This window comes from Artemia franciscana, chromosome 13 (genome assembly GCF_032884065.1).
Source record: "Artemia franciscana chromosome 13, ASM3288406v1, whole genome shotgun sequence".
Taxonomy (NCBI): domain Eukaryota; kingdom Metazoa; phylum Arthropoda; class Branchiopoda; order Anostraca; family Artemiidae; genus Artemia; species Artemia franciscana.
In genome coordinates this window covers 10835602-10845625 of record NC_088875.1, presented here as the reverse complement: position 1 = coordinate 10845625, position 10024 = coordinate 10835602, and the positions used below count along the sequence as shown (strand labels likewise).

Sequence of the window (10024 nt, the reverse complement as noted above, 5' to 3'; positions counted from 1 at the left end):
GAAAGTTATAGCTATTTTTAAGAGTCCAAAGTGACCAAAGAGCAACGAGCCCCCACCCCATGTCCTTTTTCCTTAAATACATCCATTCAAAGCTTTGAGATAATCTTTTTTTTCAAAATAATCCAAAGGTTTAATAGTTATGCCTTCAGGTTTGACAACAGCCCTCCTAAGCCTGCGGAGCAAGGGTTGTAAGTTGTGGAAGCTGTCCATTGTTAATATGTAGGATTCACGGAAAGGTTGGTCGTATAAACTTTGGATGACGCTCATTCGATTGGAAAACGAAAGTTAAGAGTCAAAAGTGATCAGAGGGCAGCCATTCTCCCCCTCCTGTGCTCTTTTTCCCTCAGATACATATGACCAAAATATTGAGATAGCCATTTTTTTCAAATTATTCAGAAGTTCAAATAACATTGCTTATGGGGTGACCCCCCCCCCAGACCCTGAAATAACAGCTGTAAATTGTGCATGTTGCTTATTGGTAACATATAAGCTTTTATGTAAAAGGTTGTTGGGGAAATTTTAGCGGAGGCTCGCTCGATTGGAAATCGAAAGTGCCCAGTTCTTATGAGTCAAAAGTCATCGGAGGGCAACCAGACTCCCCCCCTCTCAACTCATTCCCGTTTTCCTTAAATGCATCAGATCAAAACTTTGTGATAGCCGTCTTTTTCAAATCGTTCAAGGATCAAATAACTATGATTCTGGGGTTGGCATACCTCCCCCCAGTCTTCAGGGCATGGGCTATAAGTTATATATTTTGCCCATTGTTAACATACAAGGATTTTTACTGGAAAAGGGGGCATAGATCCTGGGTCTTCAAAAAAGCTTAAGGTTTTAAGGTGAAACTTTAAGGAAATATTCAGAGGGATGCTGAACAAAATCAAAACACACGATTTGCTTGCTGGTTGTTAAAAGGAAACATCTAAAGAACGACAGAGGTTATTTGAAGGCAATTCATAAAGAGATTTGAGGGCAACCATCTCACCCTTTCTTTTCTCTTTTGGTGTGCCCCATCTGCTCAATATTGATTGATCTGCATCAATATTGAAATCAAAAGGCATTATGTAAATCCAATTCATCATAAAAAAGATCGGCATTTTTAAGAACGGCTGAGGGTATTGAGTTAAAAATTTCGGGTCATATTGAGGTGTAAAGTCGAAAAGTGGTTGGAAAGCCGCCAGTCCCTTCCTATTCTCTTTTTAGTTGCCTTCCCTTTAAACATATTAAGCTTTGAAGAAGGATTCCAAACACATCGGAAAACATTTTGTGCTTGCTGATTGTCCGAAGGATGTAACATCAATATCTAAAGAACTGATGAGGGTATTAAGTTGAAAACTTCAGGAGACGTTGAAGAGCCATCGAAGGGCAGTCAGTCCCCTTTCCCTTTGTAAGTGCTTCCTTCCCTCATCACTGATCAAAATTTTGAAAAGGCAATTTTGTTCAAGACAGTCAAATGGTCTAGCAGCGAAGGCTCAAGATATGCAGTGCTCCACAGAGCCATAGGGTAAGGATTGTAAATTATACTGTTTGTCCTTTTTTACGTACAGAATTTATTATTAAGAAAAGGGGGATATTTGATTCTAGGTGTGTTCAAAAAACCTATGGGTTTTAAGGTAAAACTTTGGGAAATGTTGAGGGGCATATCAAACTAAATCTAAGTTACTATATCATCCTGTTTACCAAAATGGTGTATTTACAATATCACAAAATACCTGAGGGGATTAAGTTTCAACTCTCAGTGCATGTTGAGGAAAACGTTAACGCATTTCGGCGTGGCATCGAAGTTTTTTGAAAAATTAGAATGTGCGGAAACAGAAAATGCAGTGTATAAACAAGTAAGCGACGAAGATTTAAACAAAACTAGATCTACGTTGCATGGGCAACGTGAGGTGTTGCGGCAACCTTTGCTCGGCTTTGCCGAGTAATTGCCAAGGATGATTATGAGCTAACAGCCGACTGTTGCTTACAACTCCCCTATATGTCTCACAATTGGTATCGGCCTATTTTTGGTTTCAGTGTGTACCTTACTACTGAAGTTGTCAACCCCTTTAAACTTTCAAACTGGTATATCTCATGAAGGAATTTTTGTACAAAAAAATGGATGACATGTACTTTGATCAGCTCATCAAGAGCTATCGACTGCCGTCGAAAAAAAATCTATCTGTCTTAGTTTAAAAGTTGACTTTTTTTGCCGTAGGCCAAGTTTCTAACGTCATCACTTAGAAAGGAGCAAAGGATAAACTCTAATTTCTTTAGCAATGAGAGAACTTTTAAAGTTTAAGAGGCACATCTGATACCATTTCTCTACCGCAATCGCAAGTGCGAAAAACCGAATGATAAACTCAGCCGAAATCACGGCAGCACTTTCGGGCCCGTGGGAAAATGCCGCTTTTTTGCTTCTCTAAATTTTTCGATTTATCACTCAAACAAGATATATTGGCTGTGGGGCAGGGTAACTGTCGCATATATTTAACACTTATAGATTTTAGTCCATCTTCAATTTGAAACTGGTGCCTGCCTGCTTGCCTGCTAGAACGGAGCTTTCCACTCGAAAGCAGAAACATGGTTTGATGAAACGAAAGCTTGGCTGCATAACTTCAGATAGTCCTCTCTGACATAGGCTATACAACTCCTCTTCACTTCACACACTATAGGCTCTGGCTCAAGGACAAGCAAAAACCATCCTTTTTGGCCCCAAGCAAGAGTTCTACGAAGCTTTCCAAAATGTAAAGTCATATTCATCAATCCGGCCTAAGGTCCACACTTCCCGTAAAAACCGCAGAGGTTAGACCCTTACCACTTTCTAGCAATAAGCTGAAATCGGGGTGCTAGGAACAAAAAAAAAAAAAAAAAAAACACGACAAAACCAAAGTGTTGCTCTCGCAACACAATCAAAGTACCTTTTAACCACCTTTGTCACGACATTTCCGATTCGGTCGCAACTGAAATATATTATGTCGAGTTAAGCCATGCTACGAAGGTCGCACAAAATGTCGTTGTCCCAGTGTCTATGGTCCTTCAAGGAGCAAGGAAACCGGGTTGGCACAAGTCTCCTGCGATTAAGTATGCTAACTATCGTTCAAAATTATGTGATGTAGTCACGGTAGGGTAGAAGGGGTCAGATAGTTGGTTATTCGACAATTTTTTTTTTTTACTGTACCAATAACGACTTATATAGAAGTTTCGCCTTGGCCCACACTGTATCTTTCTCCCCTGAATCTGGGACATTTCAGCAAGTACATAGAACAGGATTCTGTCGGTAAACAGCGAAGATCCCTCTGTCATAAATAGGACCGTCTCCTCACTTCAAAACCCATTTGAGGATTGTGTATCACGGCATGATAACCTTACTGTCCAGTATTTCGTGTATGGGATTAGCCTCTGTAAGGCACATCTCTAGTGAAACTTCGAACAGCGACATCAGTCCGAACCAAAGCTGTTCATTTTAGAACTATGTAAAAAGACAGCTTAGCAGTGTGGTTGGCATAGAAAAGCTATTGACGAGGTAAACAGGCTGACTTTCACCGAGAGTGTAGCAGAGCATTTTCATGACACCCCCTGAAGGACTAAGATTGGTTTTAGCTGGGGGATCACGAGTAGGTTGAGAACCACCATCAAATGGGCAAACAACAAAAACTCATTTAACCCAAAATAAAAAGACTTTTTTTACAGCATCACCTCTTCTTTGCTTTAGCTTTCACAAAAACTTGATTCTTAACACACTTAAATTAAACCAAAAAGTAACAACGGCAAGAACGAATCCTCTCTATTTTTGTAATAGAGTCATTTACTAACCAGAAATTCACCTTGCTTTTAATTTCTATTTTCAAGAAAGATTTACAAGCAACAAAACTGGTCTGCTATCAAAATTTATTTATAAACAGTCACTCAGTGACATATACTATGAGCCCAACAGCGCCAATCAAACCGAGTTAAATAAATTTTCTTACGGAAATGATTGCTAAAAGTCAAAGAGAATGGTAATAAATCAAAATTCACAACTTTAAGATGATTCTTTTCAGACAAAACCGCCTCATTTTTAAAGTTTTGTCAACTGGGCAAACTTTCGTCAGGTGCTTCTGGCACGACCATGCCTATATGCTAAAACAATACCTCTGTAAGAAATCAACTCGAATCCAAATATTTTAAACATTTATATATACATTTATTCTCAAAATCTAAACAATCATTAAAATTTAATATCAAATTGACACGATGTACTCAGTAGCACGAAAATTACATTTACAAACTATTACAGTCATGCCTCAAGATGGTACCTGAAAATTTCACACTTTTAAAAAAATCGACTAAGACCGTTTGCTAAGCTGCTCTAAAAGGGAGGGCCTGGAGGGAAAAGTGGATCAAAAGGAACAAAGAACCATTGAAAATACATTTCCCTACTGACCATCCCTTTGGGAATAGCTTAGCAAAGGGTTTTTGCCATTTCTTTAGAAATGTGAGATTTCAGATGCGACGTTAAGGCGTGAGAGCAACAAAAAATGCCGATTGGAATCAAAATAGCTATACGGCAATGAAATACACTACAAAATCACAGACAAGAATTTAAATACTTTGATACCGTTGATCTATCTAAAACTTTATTCCACTAAAGGAAATGTTTCAAGGCAAATAGAGATTAGAACTTATATATTTATATTACAGTTCTTTTAGGGATTATGTATTTGACGTAAGCCACTGTTTTCATAGAGCAATTGTGGAATGAAAAGCATATATGAAGTTCATAGGAATTACGATAAAACTAGTTTTCCTGTTAGTCAATTTACTCAGTTGTTAGGTTACATGAAGTAAATTGTTATTTGAAGCAGCCAATGGAGACAGGTACCTCAGTAATTTGCATCCAAGAAGTTCGAAATGATCTATCCTTAAATATAAGTTATGAAGAAAAGAAGAAAACAGTGACGTTAGAAATTGAGAAAAATTCCTAAGAATTCTAGGAAATAAAGAATTCGGCACTAAAACTATTAGCTTACGCCAGTATAATGCTTTTCTTTACAATAAGCGATCATTGCGCTTATATTACTGATTAGTGTCCTGTTTCACATTAAGAAAAACGCGGAAAACTTAAGAAGTTGCATGTCTCATTACAGTTTATTAGTATAAAGATGCCGATATTGGACAACTCCGAGCAGGTATTCGTTAAAAGTTTCGTAGTTATCAATTACAAGGTGCCTAGGGGCGGGGCTTCATTTACGGATTCCAGAGAACATTTTCAGCTATTTTTTGAGGATGCACGCATACCATAGCCTCAGAATGAAATTACGTATAATTTTGATTACTATAAGCAAGAGTTACTAGAAGCAAAGTTTTAAGAGAAGAACAGTGCGGCTTTAGAAAAGGTAGAGGATGTGTCGACCAAATTTTCACTTTTAGGTTAATAATTGAGAAGTGCCCAAGTACAAAACGACAAATTTGCAAGACTTGGAAATTTTTATCTTTAGGGCTATTTTTAACTAAGAACGTTACCAAGGCCGTACCAAGAGCAACCTATGGACGTACCAAGGGCATAACTTGAATCTTGGGCTTTTGCAATCTTCTTTTTTTTTAGGGAAGGGACTCAGCTACGCTCTCACCGTCTTTGAGAACGCTCTTCTTTCCCAGGTTTTTTAGAATCTAGAAAAGGAGTAACACGATTTCCAAATAGACAGCAGCCTACACTTGGAAAATGACTATCATCAATACACGCAAAGAGCGAAAGCCTCCCCTGACAACAGTCAAACCACCCCTATGCATAAGGGCTGGATTTAAACTTGCTGGAAACAGCAAGTTTAAACCATTGTCCAAGAAAAGATCTAACGTGTAACGTTTCAACGATAATAGCTTTGCTATCATTCCATAAGTCTCTATTAACTGTAACAAGTCGGGTTCTGTAAATAGATTTTTCAGGAACTAATGAGTCAAATCATCAGGGACGTCAATGGAAGGGGGGACTTGCCCCCCCAATCCTAAGATATTGAAAAATATCATTTTTACTGCAATTTCTTTCAGTAGTTTCGTTGGAAATTTGAAGAGCAATAAAACGACCCACCTTTTCCCAAATTTTGAATACATCTTCTGTCTCCTCCTATTATTTTTTTTTTGAATTGACGTCAATAGCAATGTTATAAAAATATTGTTCTTTGGTCCAAGTTACACCTGGAGGCTTGTCGCAAAATTGTATGTTTGAAAGGGAACATAAATCTTAAGGCGATTGGGAATCACACTTGCTCTTCCTACCTCATTGGGATTGTTCTAGTTTTATTAGTAACAGTAATGAAATTTGATAAAACTAAAATCATAATAAATAAAAAGAACATAATTGATAAATAAATCTGAAACTAATGAATCTAATTCTAATTTTCGTACAAACTATAGTTGTGGAATTACCTGAAAATCACACATTTCAGAGGGAATATAAATCTTAAAAGTCAAAGTCTTAGATAAAATTTAAGACAAGACCTTGATAATGTTTCATATGGGCTGTGCTTGACGCAACCGTTATAGGAAAATTATTGCCAATTACTGATGTACTGGTTTAATAATCTCGCTTATGCAACTATTTGATAAACTGTGTAAATATGTCTGACTGGCCAAATCCGTCAAAATTTAGCCAAATATGACGTTATCAAAGAATATGACGTTATCATAATAGCAAATTATTGCCAACTGATCTCCAAACATGTCCAAAAAGAGCCAAATATGACGTTATTGTAAGATATAACTTCAAAAATGGTGTTGTCATAAAAAGAAAATTATTGCCTATTACTGATCTACTGATATCATCATTACTGATATAATCATCATACTACTAAATAAACTGTACAAATTTGTCTGACTGACCAGATTTGTCCATATTTAGCCAAATATGGGGAAAAACTGACCAAAACTATTTGATAAACTGAGAAACATGTCTGACTGGCCAAATTTATCCGAAAAATAGCCAAATATGACGCTACTGTAAGATATTACGGCAAATATGACTTTATCGTGACAAAAAATTACTGGCAATTACTCATCTTCTTATATCATAATTATGTAAGACAACCTACGAAAATTTGTCTAACTGGCCAAATTTGTCCAAATCTAGCCAAACATGGTCAGAACTGTCCAAAGGGCCTTTCTGCAGTCTAGTCGCACTCATTCCACAATCAAGCTTTTTTTTTGTTTGGATTTTACCTTCTCGTTTGTTTTTCTTTTTGCCGCCATTTCCACAGTGTTGCTTTTTTGTCGATGTTGTTTTACTGGTTTATTTGTTCCCTTTTTTCTTGATATTCCGCTTTTTTGGCAGTTTGGTAGAGTGGGTGAAAGAAACTGTCTTCTTATAGTTACCTCTGGGTTATTTTCAACTATTCCAGAACCACAAATGAATTCGAGAGTTACCTTACAATGGAAAAAAAAGGTAAGCAATCAAGGAAACTCACCAGCTCTGTTCTTTTAGATATACAGTCGGATTAAGGTTTTACTGACATAGAATATTTCAAGCAGTCCACATCTAAGAAGATTAATCGGAAAATGACACAAAGAAAGTGGATCACACAGACAATGAACTTTACATATTAGTTGTCTCATTTCAATAGCAACTATCAATAGCAATCAAACAAGTTACAAAAGGTTTCATAAATAGGACTCTATGAGCCCTCATTTCTCTTCTTCTTCTTCTGTTTCAGCTAACGAGGACTTTTCAGTCGAGACTGTTCAGCCCTTTTCCTTTTCATTCAGTCTATGAGATTCAGTCATTCAGTCATTTGATTCAGTTGATTCAGTCATTCAGTCTATGAACAGAGCTACTGAATTGGCTGATTCTTATTTATCTTGAATCGGCTCAGATTTCTTTCGGTAAATGTTTTGATTCTAGGAGTTGAAATATAAGAGGATAAACGTTGAGTTCTTCAACTGTTTCATTTTTTAAATTACAATACCTGCAAAGAGCAGAAGCGGGAACTGAGCCACTTGAATTAGGGAACTGATATAAAAACGCCTGAAGATTTAGCTCATTTGAGTCAGACCAAATTCTATGATAAATTTTAGAAAGGTGGTTATTGAGGAAGGGAGGTAAGATTGGATTATTCTTATTTAAGAATACCTCTGATGATCTCCAGCGGTATGTCTCCAATGAGGATTTGTCTCCCACTTGGCTGGTCAATATTTAAAGCATTTTTTGCAATTTCATCCACCTGATGGTTACCAGTTATACCAGAGTGGCTTGGAGCATACTGAAGGTAAGAATCTCAAAATTAAAGTATACTTTCTTCTTCTTGTTTGGAATAATATAGTGATGCTTTCGCATTATGTTATCACCAGAATTAAATTCCAAGCCCTTCAATATGTTGCTACACCAAGGTTCGAACTCTAATCCAGTATTACTAGGCTGAGATCGAACGTACTGCAGCCCTACAGGACTTAAAGCATTGCACACAGCCTGCTTAAAATATTCTATGTCAATAAGTCACTTACTCTGACTAAATCTCTAAATAATTGAAATGGTCAGTGAACTTGATTACTTACCTTTTATTGTACCCAAAGAAATTTTGGTTGCTAGCCGAAATTTCTTCCACCGCCAAGCGAGATGGGACAATATTTCTTTTTGAACTGCTTAAAATCTTTGGTACCAAGTGGGAAAGTAAGATACTTCTACGGGGATAACCAAATACCCTTAATGTAATACATAGAAACGATCCTACTCATACAACATTTTCTGAGTTGATTAGAGAAGGAATAAAGTAAATAGAAAGAAAAAAGCCAGACACCGCAAATGATGTATATGCAAAAACCAGATTATTACCAGGTGAAAAGTGATAGGGATAGTTATAGTTATATGATAGTAGGGATAGTTATAAACTAATCTTGAAATTCAAGGGTTTTAGAAACCCATCCGGCAATATCGACTTGTTCACATTCAGATTTTGTAATCCATGGATGTACCTGAAAAAATAAAGAAGCTTATTTTACTATTTATTTAAAACTGATATCCAATAGCCAAAAAAAGACAAAGCAATAAATAAGAGAAAACAACACAATCTACATTTACAAAACAACGGCAACAATATTAACAACAACAACAACAACGGTAGGAGATCAAAACCAGTCTCCAAGTTGTTCGACAATTGACCTGCTGTTTTCCCGCGTTTTGAAACTGTGACTTTTTTTTGGATTTATGCTGTCATGTTTATTACTCAATCTTGATTTTAGTGCTCATAAATAAAAAATAAAAAAAAATAATAGAACGGACTTTCGCTTTATCAGTTTTAGTGAACTTCTTCCAGGAAACATAGCATAAAGAATATGAGGCAGTGCCACAACGTTGCAATATTTGCGCGTTACATCTGGTGATATAACTTTGACAAGCAAATATCTGGCGAAAAAAAAAAAAAAAAAACAGAACGGATTTTTCATTTATCAGTTTTAGTGAACATCTCCCAGGAAACATAGCACAACAAATATGAGGCAGTGCCACAGCGTTGCAATATTTGCACGTTATATCTGGTGATATAACCTTGTGTAGCAAATGTCTGGCGAAATGGAAGAAAAAAACAAAAACAGAACGGATTTTCCTTTGTCAGTTTCAGTAAATATCTTCCAAAAATACAAAGCATAAAGAATATGAGACAGTGTCATTGTAGTTGTACATTTGCGCGTTAAATCGGGTGATATAAAGTAGTGTAGCGAATACCTGGTAGTTGTGCAGCGAAATAAAAAAAAATTGAACGAATTTTTGATTTATCAGTATTAGTGGCAGTGCATAGCGGCAATATGAGGCAGTGTCACAACAATGCAATATTTGCGCGTTATATTTGGTGATATATCGTTGTTAAGGAAATATCTGGCGAAGTGGAAGAAAAAAAAGAGAACGGATTTTGCTAAGTCAGTTTCAGTGAATATCAGCCATAAATACAAAGCATAAAGAATATGAGGCAGTGCAACAGTGTCGTAACACTTGGGCGTTATATCTGGTGATACAAAATTTGTGTAGCAAACACCTGGTGGTTGTGTTGCGAAACCGGAAGAAAAAATAGAACGGTTTTTTGCTTTA

The 10024-nt window shown here is 36.6% G+C and overlaps 1 protein-coding gene across 1 annotated transcript in view; it reads right to left on the bottom strand.

The window, feature by feature from the left end:
* Positions 1–4140: 4140 nt before the first annotated feature.
* The window catches only part of LOC136034507 (dual specificity mitogen-activated protein kinase kinase 1-like), a 45946-nt gene continuing 40062 nt past the window's right edge, over positions 4141–10024 (bottom strand). The window contains exon 8 of the mRNA XM_065715727.1: positions 4141–8916. Within this exon, the coding sequence (XP_065571799.1) occupies positions 8833–8916 (84 nt within the window). The 3' untranslated portion in view covers positions 4141–8832. The remainder of the gene's footprint in view (positions 8917–10024) is intronic.